Raw genomic sequence first — 15,345 nt, forward strand, 5'->3', positions numbered from 1 at the left:
GGTGCTCGGGCCTGCAGCGTGTTTGCTTCTGCTAAATTGGAAGCGGTCGTCCAATGGCCAACGGTCGTGGCCGTGCGCTGGAACCGCGTGGTTGTGCGTGTGAGCAAAAGGCCAAAATCCGGTGAGGACCGATCCGCCAACCAAAATCGAAGGGTCCCACGTCCTGGTTGTAGTGTGCGGTTCACACCAGCACGAGACACGAGGCACGCCAGCACAGGTTTTGTTATTCAATGTTTGGTAGGAAAAATCCTAGGCGACACTGAGGGCGCATGTTCGTGCCGTTCGGTTCGTGGCCACCGTTGCTTACCGCGGGGTTTGTCTACCTTTTTTTTTGCAGCCCCTAGTGCGTTCCCTTTTCTCGAGCTCGATCTCGCTCTCTCTCTCTCGCTCTTTCGCACCTACACTCACACACCAACAGCGGCGAAAGCTTGGCTTGCCAATTTTCTTATCGTACAGAGAATTTTCCGACCGTGCCCGTGCAGTCCGGAGCGTCCGGAGCCGTTCTAGCTCTTTCACTCCACGGCGTGCCATCTCGCTCGCGCGTGCCAATTTCCCCGTTTGTTGCTGTTGCGTTTTCCTGCTTCTTTCGCTTGTCGGCAGCGCTACTTCGCTCCGGGGGTTTTTCCCACCGTACGGGCCCGATTCATTCACACATGTCCGAGCAGCGTTTTCCCGCTAGCTCGCCCCAAACCGATCGGGGACTGGGAGTATTGATTTTTAGAAGCTTTTCGTTCGCCCACAAACACACGCGCAAATGCGAGCCCCACGTTCCGTGGCCGCCTAACTGCAGCACGGTATTTATTTGCGCAATCGGTGGGCATTTGTGCGTGTTTTTCCTTGCCCCGTTTTTTTTCCACGTTGCGAATCGCGCTTACTTCAGCTTAATTTTTCTTTCCTCCACCCTCCCCCGGTGCAAAGTGGGTGGGCCTTCTATTGTGCGGGTAAAGCCATTTTCAATCAAAAGTGGATTTCCTCGCAAACCGGGAATATAATTTTCCGCTCATTCTCGGTCGCGTGCGGCTTTCCCCTTCGGGGGTGGATGGTTTCCGGTTTCCGGTGCGTTTTTGCTGGAGGGTTCAGGCTTCGCGCAGAACAAAAGCTCCGAATCGGGGTGCTTTTTGGGGGTGCTGAGAATGAGAGGGAGAGCAATGGGTTTTTTTTCTTTCTCGAGTGTCCTAAACCGAGTGGAGTGTAGAGAGCTGAGTGGAATCGGAAAGGCTTGTTTTCGTTGGAGAAAGGGAGAGAAAATGTGTTGAATGAATAGAGCACCTGATAATAGCACGTTCAAGGGTAACTTGTTGGTATCACCTGAGTTTTATCTTTTGGATGACTCTATAGCTATGATATGTTTCATTGCGAATTTTGGGAGTTTAACGTGAAGATGCTAAGCTAGATAAAGTTGGTAATTAAATAAACAATGCCTTTACAACTAACCCATTCTAGCCATTCTGATCGAGCAATGTTTGACACCTTTGAATGGCTGCAAAGAACCGGTGATCTACACTATCAGCCCCTCGCAGTTCAGACACCTCGATATTTTGGTTAAATAATGATTCACAAAATTAAAAAAAGAATCATTTCCTGATTTTGTAAAAGTTATATTTTCTAAAAGTTAATAACATACCACGAAGTTACATAAAAATACTATGTTATGCTGATGATCGACTTTCTGACCCGAAGTCTGGTTAAAGATCATGCGGGGTCTAAATGGAGATGGTGTTTTCAGAAAGACCTGAGGACGAAAATCGGCGTATTTCAGATTATACAGTAAATAATCAATATTCTATTCTAGTCGAATGAAACATATTTTATGCAAACACGCCACGTTCCCTCATTTTGCATCGCGTAAAATGAACTGATCGTAGCGTGTATAGATCAAATATATTTTATTTGGCAATCTGTTCGATATTGAGATCATATCAATTCAAACACTACTTTTCTATCGTGTGGCATGAATTGCCATGATTTTCAACCTAAACTTTTTTTGGAAATATTATTACCCTGCAATTGAGAACGATATGCAGCCAGGGCTTTAATAACTGTTACATATAGTTAAATATTATTTCAAGGCTGCTGAAATTAGTTAAATTTATAGTCATTTAATTCGTTCATTTCCTTTCAATATATAATGGCTAATTTTAATTTCGTAGCTATTATTATATTCGTCAAAGCTAAATTGAGGAAAAGCTTAGTTTGTTACAAACTGTTGTGTAAATTTTGACATTTCGTTGGCAGGGTTGCCTAAGGTTCTTATCAACGTCCTTTCGCGAACACCACGTTCACGTCGTGCGTCCGTATCGTTTCCGCTGTTTCGCGATTCCGAGAAAACTTCCCGAAAAAACTTACCCAAAATGGCTTTCGGTGATGTTAAGACTGCCAATGGACTGAAGGAATTGGACAAATTCCTCGCAGACAACAGCTACGTCGAGGGGTATGTTGTAAAGTGATACGTTTAACGATTGAGGTTATGTGTGACACGCAATCTGATTTTTTTGGTCTCCTGCAGTTACACGCCATCGAAGGCCGATTTATCGGTGTTCGATGCCCTGGGCAAGGCACCGGCTGGCACGTATGTGCATGCCCTGCGCTGGTATAACCATATCGCTTCGTTCAACGCCAAGGAACGCTCGGCATGGGGTGGCCAGGCTCTACCGCAGGTCGCCGGAGGTAAACCGACGGCGGCAGCTCCTGCCGGCGGAAACGATGATGACGATGACGTGGATCTGTTCGGATCGGAGGATGAGGAGGAGAGCGCCGAGGCTGCCAAGCTGAAGGAGGAGCGTCTGGCCGCGTACAACGCCAAGAAGTCAAAGAAACCCGCCTTGATCGCCAAGAGTTCCATCCTGCTGGATGTGAAGCCGTGGGACGATGAAACTGACATGAAAGAGATGGAGAAGAATGTCCGCAGCATCGTAATGGACGGATTGCTGTGGGGTGCTGCCAAGCTCGTACCGGTTGGCTACGGCATTCACAAGCTGCAGATCTGCTGCGTTATCGAAGACGATAAGGTTTCGGTGGACTTGCTGACGGAAACGATTCAGGAGTTCGAGGACTTCGTTCAGTCGGTTGATATTGCCGCTTTCAACAAGATCTAGACGAGTGAGCCGGATCTAAAAGCCTGTTGCCACGGTTATGTGTGTGTTTTATCGTTTAAGCTTCATCCGACAGCATTCTCCAAGAACAACGCATGTCGAATAAATGAAAACATTTTTAAACCTGCGTAAACATTCGTTTGATCCGAACCTATAAACGTTTCGTTGTCTATGAAATCGATTTTCTTGTTCCAATTATTACTCACTTGGGAATTGAAGAGTCTAAAGATTTGATAGCAAATTTCAGTAACATTTTCAATAGAAATAGATGCGGCATTCGGCTGATATAATCATTTATTATATGTTACTTTTTAAACAGACACAATGGAATTGTTTTTGCTTGAAGATCCTTTAACGTTTATCCAAATTAACCACTCGGCAAACACCCCGATATAAACGCTTGCATGTGCGTTGACAAATTTGACAGCACGAGTAAACAATAAACGAAAAATAAACCAAAAAATTTACAAACGCACTATGAAACAGTGAACGTTAGCTCCGTGAATTTGTCTTAAAACACGGTTAAATTAAACAGAAAATTGCGGTATTGTGCTGTTTGCTAGTTCACTTTGTCTCTACGGTAAACAATACATGTATATTTCGCTCTGGAAGCTGGCTTGGCAGTGAAGTAAACTTGCGAAAAGGCAGAAGAAGTGAAAGAAGCTACAGCAAGAGGGGAGCAAGATCTGCAATTCCGGAAAATCGATTGCGTGTGTTGTCCATCGTTCGGAAAAGCGAGTGGAAACAGTTTCTTAAAAATATCGACATTTTTGCGTTTACCGCTGTGCGAGGGAAAACGTTCCCACCATCGACCTTGTTGGAACAGCTGGAAAGCTGATCTACGGGGTGGCTGTGTCGCGCGTGGCATTCAAGCCGTTTTCCTGTTGAATTTTCTCCAGGAAGTACGCGACGGGCCTGGTAGGGAGATGGTGGATGGGTGCAGAGCCCATCCTTCCCACTCGCAAGGATGTGTTGTTAAGCAGGCATAAAAGATCCCAAATTGCTCCATCCTTCTGGTGCTGTTAGTAGATGTCAAGCGATAGAGAGAGGGAGAGAGAAAGAGAGCGCGCGCACTAGGCCGTTGTGGTTGAGCGAAGAGGAAAATTCGAACGAGTGAGAAAGAGCGCGTGTCAGAACGGCGACGAAAACGACGACAACGACGAGAGCGCGCAGAAAAGCGCTTGTGCGTGTGCTCGCCAGTGGTAATTCCGTCGAAACGGAAGCTGTTCCACACCGCGAAAACCGGAACGACAGGCACGACGGTCAGCCAGCAGCAGCAGCAGCTAGCACATCTTTTCTTGCATCGGCCGTAACGTGGCTGCGACCGCGAGGACACACCAGGCATGCTTCGGAGATAGATTTTTCATCACATCCGTTTGCTGCTGACAGTACCAACCGTGCGTGGGAGAGCAGATGCATGAGCCGATTGCACTTTTTTTTTATCCCGAAACCAATGCGGAAAAGCCAGGGCGCCCCCTAGGGTCCGGGAGTGAAGCACAGTGCTGAGAAAAAGTGAATCAAAAGGGCATTGTTTGCCATGCTGCTTGCGATATACAGCTTCACAGAAAAATCGTGTTCCGGTCCTAGCCAGTAGGCCAGGAGTTTTCCATCTCGTGCCGTTCGCAAGCACATACACACAGTTTGATTGAGGGGGAAATATTTCAGTGTCCCAGCAAGCCACGGATAGGGCCGATGAGAGTGACGTGTTTGTGACGTGCGGTTCATACTGAAAAAATCCTTTTAGGGTCCTCATACGACCAACAAAAGTCGTCCACCACCATACTCGAGTGCGTGTCGTTTTATTCGGGGTTTTTTTTATTGTTGTTTGTTGAATGTTTTCGTTTTCCACAGGAAAAAAAAGTTGTGCTAATGAGAAAAAACTAACCCGTGCGCTCCAAACCGGGAGTCGAAAAAGTGTCATCTCGTCTCCGTTACACAGCTCGAAAACACCGAACGGAGTTTTGCCTGGTGTACGCGTGAAGTGTGGGAAATAGTGTTTTTCTTCAGTGCAGTGATTTTCCACCGCTTTCCCATCAAATCACCGGTAGGCGCTATCAGATCCGACATATCCTGCCACCGCTTTCGACGGGGCTCGGCGTTATCACAGCCTCTCTCTCTCTCTCTTTCTCTCAAGGAGGAGAAGGCCTCCCTTGTGATTTGGTCCTGCGAAACAGGCCCGCGCGTGTCGTCCCGTACGTGTGTGACGCGTGTTTATCGTCGGTGTGCTGCTGAAGGTGCATCAGACGGGGGAAAAAGCAACGCAAAGAAAGATCGAAAATTCTATATTTATCGAAAGTGGCATAGCAGCGCCAAAAACGAAGAGAGCAAAAAGAATTAGAAGGCCATGAGTGTGTGAGTCCGTTGTTTTTTTCCCCCCTTTTTATGCCAGTCGTTGGCTTTGCACAGTGGTGTTGTTGTTGCCGCCGCCGTCACCGTCGCCGTCGTCCTCAACGTCGACGCCGTCAACATTCTGTCAGTAGGCTGTGGTGAAAACGGCAGTAGTTGCCGAAGTTCGTGTGAAAACTTCCCTCGTAAGGCGGTGCTCATTGCCCCGACACGTAGGCAGGATATCCGCCGGATTCGACGTTCGGCCGTGTTCCATCGGCACCGCACAGCATCAACCCGAAACCACCGGTTGGAGGCATCCGGCAGCAAGGCATCCGGAGGTGCGAACGGAATCGCTACGGAACTGGCCGGCCCGATATCACCATCAAGCGGTGCGCTATAATGAAGAGGCGCAATGCCGATTGTGGCAAAATACGACGGCCCATTAAGAAGAACAAAATAGCGGAACAGATTGGCAGGTGAGACAGAGGGAGAAACCCTGGGGGGTGGCAAGCAAACGATGGCCGGAACACAATGCTCTCAGCAGCACTCCTTTTCGCAACGTTCGGTTGGTTTATCGTTTGTTGTTGCCCCACGACGCGCGTGTTCCTTTGGTGACGGCAGGATGTTTCCCTTTGGAGCCCAACCGCCTCCTTGCTGTGTGCAGATGGAGGAGCCCTCCATATTCTCTCGCAGGGACACTTTCTCTCAAGGATTCAGCGTGTTTCTTTTTGTGTGCAAATGGATCCGGCTCCTAATCCATTAGAAGAGTTGCTCCTGTTCGGGATGCTCTTCGGTGTGCTGTTTAAGCCATCTCCAGCAAATTTCCGGTTTCGATTTTCCGATTTTCTTCGCTAAACTTAGAGCAACAGAGAGAGAGAGAGAGAGAGGTTGATACAGGACAGAATGCTTGTGGTGGTTAAGAATTTTCCTTCCAATTCCGCTTCAGTTGTATAGATGTTTTCCCTCGTTTTCGTTGGCCTCGAATACTGCAATTTGCCAGCGGAAAAAACGCCAACGAAAACAAACGAGTGGGCGGTAAACCGATGGGGTTGGTGGACAGGAGGGGTGGGTGGCGCTGCGCGTGTTGTAAACAAATGAAACAAAAACTGGTCGCGGCAAACGCACCCCTCCGCACATGGGACTCGAAAAAAGAGACATGCGTCGGAATTTTATCGCACGTTGAATATTGAACAAAAAAAAAACAAAGCAAAAACTAAGTGAAAAAGAAAAAAAAATGAAAAGAAAATTGCGAACAATATGACGCCGGCAGAGGAGCGGAGCGTCAGCAGTAGAAGTGTTGTTAACGAGCCGTGACGTTGAACAGAGGGACGACGCTCTAGCAGCAGATTATGAACACCCACAACCATGCCTGTTAGCTCGTCCTTAAAACACATGGGTGCGTGCCGTACACGTTGGGGATGATGATTATTTGTTTTGGCTGGTCTTGTCACCTGGTGCACGGATTATCTCACCGCCACGAGAGAGAGAGAGAGCGAATGAGAGAGGAAAAACTAGTTGCCACCCCCGCATGCAAACGTTCGATTTATTCCATCGTCTTTTTTCTTGTTTGCGACCCGCAAAAGTGATCGTGTTATGCGGGAAAATTCAACCTTAATCGCTACATGGAGTGGGTAAATTCAAACGAAAACATCTCTATCCCACACACCGGTCTCATGGTCCCGATCAGGGTGCGTTTTTATCGAGACTTGTTGCATAGACCAGGTCGTGTGTGTGCGCCATAAGATAGCACACGTACAGAGCCGGTCGCCTTGGCGGCGTGTCCTGACGATTTTTCGAACCATCTCCCCGGACGCATGTGTCAGATGTGTCATCGGGGGTATTTTGTTGTTTTTCTTCTTAATTTCCCTGGCAATGTCCGCAACTCGCGTTCCCGTTTTTGGTGCAGCACCCTGCAGGCGGGGTGATATAATTTCTCTCACGAAACAACAACGGCGAACAGCTGCGAATGGTCGGTTTGTTTTTGCTGCACGACGCATTTCACCGTTTCTTAGGGCGCCTGCTGCCGCTGTTTTTTTGCCTTTATGCTGCGGTTAAACACTTTTTTTCTTCGTCATTTCCTTCGCCCAATGCTCAGCTGCCATCAGCTGCCACCAGCCGGTGATCCAGGCCGCAAGGATATGCTGTGCCAGCTCTAAAGCTGCTCGATCTGCTACCTAGTCTCCTTCGATGCTGCTCTGTTAGGCTCGCGTGATGGCTAATTATCGTTTATCAATGGGTTCTTTTTCTTCCTTCCGTTGTTCGCTTTCGATGGTTTGGTTGGATGGGCTTTACTTTTCATCTTTGCCCTGTCTGCATTTGGGTTGTTCGTTGCGTGGCGAATGACCTGCCATCGGAGGTGCTTCTTGGCTGTGCTGCTCTCTTCCGAAACCGGGAAAATCAATTGTATTTTTCCCTTTCAAATTCACTGCCCTGCCTGCCGGAGGTTCTGTGTGGATCCAATGGCAAAGAACCATGACGGAATAGTAAATGGTGTTGTTGCACCATAAATGGTATGAAATTTCCGGGGTCTGCAGGCATAATTCACACTCGATTATCGAGATTGTTGGGGCAGCTTTTGCTTTTTTTCTTTACCATATTTGTATCGAGTTTTTTCTGCTTTTCCCGTATGCGTCGACGGAGAATTTCTTAACTGATTTTTTGTCTATATTTCATTTCAGCAACACACTGCTCTACATAAAATTCCTACTATTATGGGCCTTCGTCATCATCGCAGATTTCCTGCTCGAGTTTCGTTTCGAATTTCTATGGCCATTTTGGCTACTGCTTCGTTCAATATACGATTCATTCAAGTATAAAGGATTGGTAAGTTTTGTGGTGGAATCGAAAATGTACATTCGTTCGCAATATACTGACCTTTTTTTTATTATTGCAGGCCTTTTCCGTACTATTCGTCTGTATAGCGGTCACTTCCGATTTGGTATGTCTATTTTTCATCCCAGTCCAGTGGCTCTTTTTTGCCGCCAGTACCTATGTTTGGGTGCAGTACGTCTGGCATACAGGTAAGGATCATCACTTAATGCAGTCAAACCAACTGCAATTGCAATGTAGTAATTGTTCGCTAACTGATGATGTGATGCAAAAATTGATCTCATCGAGTGTTATAAAACTCAATTCTTTGGTCAACATGCGCCTGATTATAAGAAATAGCGGAAGTAACGAGTTAGTACGAGGTTGTACACTCTGATCTATTTAAACGCAGGATTCGGAAGAATGCTGAACGGACAATATTATTATCTTTAAGATCATTGTTCTGAACGGGGATTGAAAGCACTGTGATTACTAGAAGAATGCTAACTGTCCCTTCATCATGGCTTATTTATTCAAGCCATGTTTTTGTCAGTATTTATACCACAGTTATTGATAAAAACACAGTAAGGCGGAGATCGTTTTGCTTTGAATTTCAGCCTCTCGAATCGTAGTCGATCAGATCTGAGAATGATGTCTCCCGTTGAAGGCAAACTATTGATTATCGTATGCTTTTTTACTATGCTCTAGCATTGTTGGTGTGATAAGGCTCATAATCGATATCTGTTTGCTGTCTTTTGCAATATTGATCATTTTCGCCCTCGCGCATTTCGCGCAGATTCAAGACCTTTTCTTCAGCTGATATCGATCGCAAATCTCCATATACACATCGCAAACGTGTTACTGCTTTGTGCACTGATCACACTGTATCTTTTTTACGTGTATCTGGCATCGCGCACTGTGTATGGCTGAATTCCGCATCGATCGGTGGTTCCTTCATCAGTGTTTCTTTTCAGTTCTGATTTTTGTAGGCAGATCGTTTCTTCTTGATTTCATCGATGGCATGCTGTGTTGCGTTCTGCAAAAGTTGATTTCGTTTTACACGTTGCAATTTATCTTATGAAGGTACCAAAGGGTGTTTTCTATCGCTTCGTATCGTAATTTACGACACTCGTTCACGTTTAGTCTAATATGTCTAATTCGACTTTTGCCTTATATAGCATACTCATTTGTTTATTCTAGCTCCTTACAAAAAAAAATAATAGAATAAAATATTAGATAAACGAATAGCTTTTGTAGCAAGATTCAATTAAATCGAACGTTGTTTCTAATGATGATTTGAATTGTGTGAATGATTTTTTCTGTGTTTCAAGCAGGGCGGGTAGTATGTGATAAACAGGATATTTCTACCAAAATTGTAATTCAACGCAAATATAGATAATACTTTCAAATATTGCTCTATTTCCAGATAAAGGAATCTGTTTGCCGACGATAATACTGTGGATACTGTTCGTGTATCTGGAGGCAGCCATACGATGGAAGGACAGTCGAAACATACCGCATCTGAATCTCTGTCGGCCATTTGCAGCCCATTGGTAAGGATAATGCGACAGAAGTGATGTGTGTAAACTCATTGTTGCAGACTCAAAACGTTTACTTTAAACGATCTGTTTCAGCATCGGTTATCCGGTGGTAACGCTTGGGTTCGGTTTCAAGAGCTATGTCGGTTATCGCATACGACAGCGCAAGCAGCGCGAGGTAGCAAAAGACAATGACTTCTACATGCAGTTGCTTCAGGAGGCACTGCCGAAAGAGGAATCGACAGCCCTATTAGAACCGGCTCTTGATGGTGCGAGCGGCACTGATGTGTTGGCGCAAAAGGAGCTCGTGCTGGTCGCGACCACGAACAACAGTCTGAATAACAGCAGCAGCAGCACTGCGAGCAGCAAAAGCGACACGGGTCAGCACCATCATCATCATCATAATCATCATCACAATCATCACAACCACCATCATCATAACCATCAGCAGCAGCAGCAGCAGCAGCAGAGTCATAGTAAGGGTGCTCAAAGTTACAAATCGTCGAGCAATAGCACCCCCTCGGGCACGCATGTTAATGGGCATGTTAGCAGTGGTAGCTCACCATCATCGTCTGGAAGCGCGATGAACGGAGGGTTGACACACGCGTCCCATCAGCAGCAGGGATCTTCCAAGCACAGGAAAAGTTTGGATAAAGATAGCAACGGCAGCAACTCAACGGCTGGTTCGTCCAGCACGCTTAACGCCGGTAGCAAGATGAACGGTAGCGGTGGTGGCGGAAGCTATTCCTACCATCAGGCCACCACATTCCAGCAGAGTAGCGGAAGCAACGCTACTACCGCTAGTAACGGCAGCAGCAGCAGCGGTAGTAACAGCAGCAACGGTGGTGTAACACACAGTACAAAAGAGAACACGGCCACTGTAAATCGAGCGAACGACCACAGTGGTGCGGGTGGCAGTATTCATTGCAATGGTGGATCCATGGTGAAGGATAAGGACTCGAAGGAGAACATAGTGCCAGGGCTGGTGGGTCGCAAGGATTACGACAAAGAATCAAGCAGTAGCAGCTTGGCGGGATCCACCAGCTCTTCCAGCACGTCCAGCTCAACGAGAAACGGACAAACGGCCACGGTGACGACTAATCGCTCCAAAAGTCCCACCGAGAATGCTACCGGTGGGAGTAGCGGTGGGACAGTGATCGGCAAAACTACAACCGACAAACAGAACTTATCATTTAGCGATTATCAACAGCTGTGGGTGGTGCGGCAGATGTCCACGGATGCTCCAGTTCCGGCGGAGTCGAAGGGTGGTCGCTCGGGGCGTAAAAATCGGCTGAAGAAGGCCGCTGAACAAGCGAACCTGTCGGCGATTACCAAGCTTTGTGCGACACTCGCACTTGCCTCCTCGGTTACAACTCTCACGACCACGGGGACTGCGACATCGGCCACCAGTGGTGACGGTGGAGCGGCGGTTACAACGTCTTCGTCGTCAAACGCTGGCTGTATTACGTCCACGTCCGCTAATGACAATCACCATCAACACAACGGCGAACAGCAGGAGCAAGTCGCAAGTAAAGGGAACGTCAGTGATAACAACACTGTCGAAAGATCGGCCAACAGCTGTAACGGACAAGGAAACGGTACAGCGACTCATCACAGCTCGGGTGCGGCAGAGAGCAAAAGTGCGACCGGTGTCTCACCGGTTAGTGGTACACTCAAAGCGACGCAAACGGTGAATTCATCTGGCCAAGGATCAAACCCTGCCATTGCTCCCACGCCGGTCGCGACGGTGGTAGTGCAGAAGGTGTGCGAGTCGTGCCCTCGGCTTGAAGGAGAGTTAAAGAAAATCCGTTCCGAGCTGGCATCGCATCGGCAGATGGAAAACGACATGCGGCAAAAGTATGACGCCACCACGAGCAACTTGAAAGGATGCCTGCAGGCTAAGCAAAAGGACTTTGACGATCTGCAGAGCAGGTGAGATATTGGTCCCTTTGATGCGTATGTGGGTGTGTATTGGATGATAGACAAATAAACTGCGGTGCTTTTTCTTGTTTCAGATATCAAGAGCACACCAATCAACGTCAGCAGGAACGGCAGAATTTGCAAACGGTAGAGCGACGCCTTGGCGAAGAGCGGCGACATAGACAGTCCCTTGAAGCACAGCTGAACAACGAGCGTAAGTACCGGAAGCAGGCGGAAGATAAAGCGGCACGTTCGGAGTGTGGTGAGTCGTGTAAAATGAAGAAGCAACAGATGGAAATGGAGATCGATAAACTGCAGCACGAGCTGCTCAACATGGAGGAGGCGAAGCTCATGACCGAGACGCAGGCTCGAAACATTGAACAAGAGGTACGGTGTTAAGGATGTTTCTTTCTTTTTGTTCGTTGTGGAACATGGCCTGAACACTCTGTTGCTTTCCCCTATTCAGATGAGGAAAATGGAACTGCAGCTACGCAGTCGGGAGTCGCAACAGAACACTGAAGTGTTGATGAGCGCGCTGGCCGCAATGCAGGACAAGAATGCGACGCTCGAGAAGAACCTGTCGGCGGAGACGAGAGTTAAGCTGGACTTATTCTCGGCTCTTGGTGGCACCAGGCGGGAAGTGGAAATTCTAACCTGTAAGTATACCTTTAGCTTCCCGAATGACTGATGGTGGTATTTAACGCTGGTTTATTTTTCCCCAAGGTTCGTTGCGCACGAAGGAGAAGGAAATACTCGACCTGAACGCCAAGATCGTGCAGCTTGTGGCGGTCATGCCAACTATGCCTAATGACGCCCTTTGTCTGACTGGCCACACAAGCGGCTCGGGGGTGGACGGAGTGTCGGGTGGCTCGATGATGCGGCTGCCCGACGCTCCCCAGCTGCTACCGCAGCCAATGTCGAGCGGACACCTGAACGGGGTATTACCGGGTGGTGGTCCAAGTGGAGGCGGTGGTGGAATGCAACAATCCGGCCAACAGTCCAGCTCGCTGTCGCACATGGTGCAGAACGGCCCACCGTTCTGCAGTCAATTAGGTAGTCTCGGGGTACTAACGTCCACGATGACGACGTTGTCTTCGTCTTCGGTGATGTCGGGGCCGAATGCGGGCTCTGCTAACAACTGTGGCGTCGTTGGCCTGTCGTCGCTGAGCGGAACCGGTGGAGGTGGCGTTAGTGTCAGCGGCGGTGGGCAAATAGTACAAATGCAAAACTCAAACAACGGCTCGAACGGCAACTGTCCCTCCAATCTTGACCCGAACGCTACCATCTACACGCCGAAGAACAACGGCATGGTTGGCGGAACTGAAGCCTGACCGCTCGAGTTATCGTTTTTTCCGCCCAGCAACGTCTCCTTCTCGTCGTTTGTGAGCCTAGCCGGTTCCAGCAACAGCTCGGGCAGTGGAAGCACTAGCAGTACGGCCACCATCACCAGCAGCGGAAGTAACAGCTGCAATCTCATCAGTGCTAGCGTGGCCAGCTTAGCCGAGCAATTCAACGCACACCATGCTCAGCATTCGACGGGGGATGCTGGGAACAACTTGCTTTCGTCTTTGCAGCCTACTTCGTTGCTTCTGTCGCACCACAGTCATAGTAGTGTTGCCCTTCAACAGCACCGTCAACAGCAGCTGTCGCAGCAACAACAGCAACAGTATCAGCAGCTGCAACAACACCGGCATCAATCAAGCGATCCGTTTGGTTAGTTTGTTGCAGCGAATTGCAGCCACGGGAGCGCGAAAATTCGTAGCAGTACACAGCAGTTGAATCTGCCGCCGCTGGTGGTTTCGCCATTGGTTTGCTTGCGATTCGTTTACATGCGATTTGGTTTTCCTAGCGTCTAGCGTGTCTCCTTCCCGCCGAAGTGAAATCTTGCAAATCTCGAGAGCGCCTCGCTCAACTCGCTGTCCAAGCTCGCGTTATGCATTAGCTTTTTTTGCATGTATGCAGAAAACCTGCAAACATGACATTGATCTCATATTTGTCTCGTTTGTCTAGCCCCGCAAAGGCAAGCGGAATGAACCACTTTATGCGCTGCATGCATGAGACATACTTTCTTTGCGCCTATCTCGACCTAGCAAAGCAGAACTGATAATTTGTTTATGTATTATACTTTTTTCTCTCTCTAATTTTTGCTTTAACTTTTCGTTAGAATATGCCCAGTGAATACAGATTTGCTTGTCATTAGCTGGACTAAGCTCTCTTTATCGTAATTATTTTTTGTTTTTCTTTTTTTGCTTCATTTTCTATCTAGAATTTTTAAGTCGGAATTAGGTCGAGCGGAATTTCCAAATATTCCGAATATGCACTGTACTTAATTTCATCTCTCTCGCTCGCATTTTTACGTGTGATTGCACCTGCCTGCGGTTCTTTATCAATGCGAATTATCCCTAGATTCTGCATACGTGTGGACATGGTATCCGTTTTTATTTGGTTGAAGAAATCATTTTAATATTCGTTGCCCACATTTGACCAAAAAGCGCAAGTAGAAAAACGGAACTAATGTTCAACACACCTTTTCTCACACTGCAGGAGACGAACGTTCGTGTTCACTTACGTTCTTATTTCCCGGAGGTTTCCCGCATCCAAAGCCACCAGCTTAGCCAGCGACTTTGTCACGAAAATCGGAATGGAAACAAGAAAAGAAAGATTAGAAATCGGGAAGGAGGAAAATGCAGACATAATGTTGTGATATTCAGATTACTTAAATATTTATATACACGTATAATATATATACATATATATGCTAACATATATGTATTTTTACAATTAATCGTAATTCTAGATTATTTATCACGTACGCACTCATTCGCGGTTTGGTGGCAACAACTATTAGAGCGAAATTCAAAAAAAAAACGTGAACGAACATTTTCAAAGCAAATCAGGCAGACTTGCATCAAAGATATTTCGAATTTTTGCATCTAATTCAAACTAAAAAAAATCTTGATGTGTCCATCTATTGTGTGTTGCATCTTCCGCTGTTTCTTCGGTCGATAAAATACTGCCGCAAATACTGATACTTTAGTAGAAGATTAGTTAAGTTTCGTTTAAAGCTTAGTTTTGTTTTGTTCGTGAGTTGTGCCAGAATCGGATTCCTTTGGGCTTGCAATCGCCACACTTTTTGGTTGCCTCTTTTTGTTTTTACTCACAGCAAATAGATTGCAAATGATCGCTGTATGGGCAAACCGACTGCAAATTTCAGTAGTACACACAGGGCGGTGTCACAGGGATAAAGAAAACTCTTGTCTCATCGGGAACCATGTTATTTTTGCCGTATACTCGTCCATTCGTCAGAGGTCGTAACCGTGAAGAACTAATAGAGATGCGTTGAAGCGACAAGCACAGGTATTACTGCTCGATCACCGTTGGTGAGAAGACGGAACGCATCATTTATAGTGTGGAGCCATGTGCACATGTGCGTAAGAGATATGCTTCGTGAAAGTATGAAAAGAAAATTGTAAAAACATTCACATAAACACAAAACACCTTCACACGAAATACATATAATTACGACAAAGGAGAGAAAAATCGCGCAATGAAAAAAAAAACACATGTATTATAAGTGAAAACAGCACAGAAGGAGTGACAATTAGTAAAGGATAAGAAAACACACACTTACCCGAAGGAATACAGTATATTAAGAAATA

General features: G+C 46.9%; 2 protein-coding genes across 2 annotated transcripts; both read left to right on the plus strand.

Moving 5' to 3' along the window:
• The first annotated feature begins 2,274 nt into the window (after positions 1-2,274).
• LOC128721426 (probable elongation factor 1-beta) lies at positions 2,275-3,213 on the plus strand. Its single transcript, XM_053815177.1, has 2 exons — positions 2,275-2,431; positions 2,507-3,213. The coding sequence occupies exons 1-2, from the start codon at positions 2,352-2,354 to the stop codon at positions 3,093-3,095; spliced, it is 669 nt and encodes a 222-aa protein (XP_053671152.1). The 5' UTR covers positions 2,275-2,351; the 3' UTR covers positions 3,096-3,213.
• A 2,606-nt stretch (positions 3,214-5,819) lies between these two features.
• LOC128730871 (macoilin-2) lies at positions 5,820-13,017 on the plus strand. Its single transcript, XM_053823958.1, has 9 exons — positions 5,820-5,896; positions 8,099-8,243; positions 8,314-8,440; positions 9,655-9,781; positions 9,863-11,388; positions 11,446-11,698; positions 11,782-12,073; positions 12,153-12,342; positions 12,410-13,017. Exons 1-9 carry the CDS (start codon positions 5,820-5,822, stop codon positions 13,015-13,017), a joined length of 3,345 nt encoding a protein of 1,114 aa, XP_053679933.1.
• Positions 13,018-15,345: the final 2,328 nt, after the last annotated feature.

Source organism: Anopheles nili, chromosome 2 (assembly GCF_943737925.1).
Source record: "Anopheles nili chromosome 2, idAnoNiliSN_F5_01, whole genome shotgun sequence".
NCBI lineage: Eukaryota > Metazoa > Arthropoda > Insecta > Diptera > Culicidae > Anopheles > Anopheles nili.

Coding starts and splice junctions, on each gene's coding strand:
- LOC128721426 (XM_053815177.1), top strand. CDS start 2,352: ATGGCTTTCGGTGATGTTAAGACTGCCAATGGACTGAAGGAATTGGAC. Junction 2,432..2,506: donor GACAACAGCTACGTCGAGGG/GTATGTTGTAAA, acceptor GGTCTCCTGCAG/TTACACGCCATCGAAGGCCG.
- LOC128730871 (XM_053823958.1), top strand. CDS start 5,820: ATGAAGAGGCGCAATGCCGATTGTGGCAAAATACGACGGCCCATTAAG. Junction 8,244..8,313: donor CATTCAAGTATAAAGGATTG/GTAAGTTTTGTG, acceptor TTATTATTGCAG/GCCTTTTCCGTACTATTCGT. Junction 11,389..11,445: donor AGCGACTCATCACAGCTCGG/GTGCGGCAGAGA, acceptor GTACACTCAAAG/CGACGCAAACGGTGAATTCA.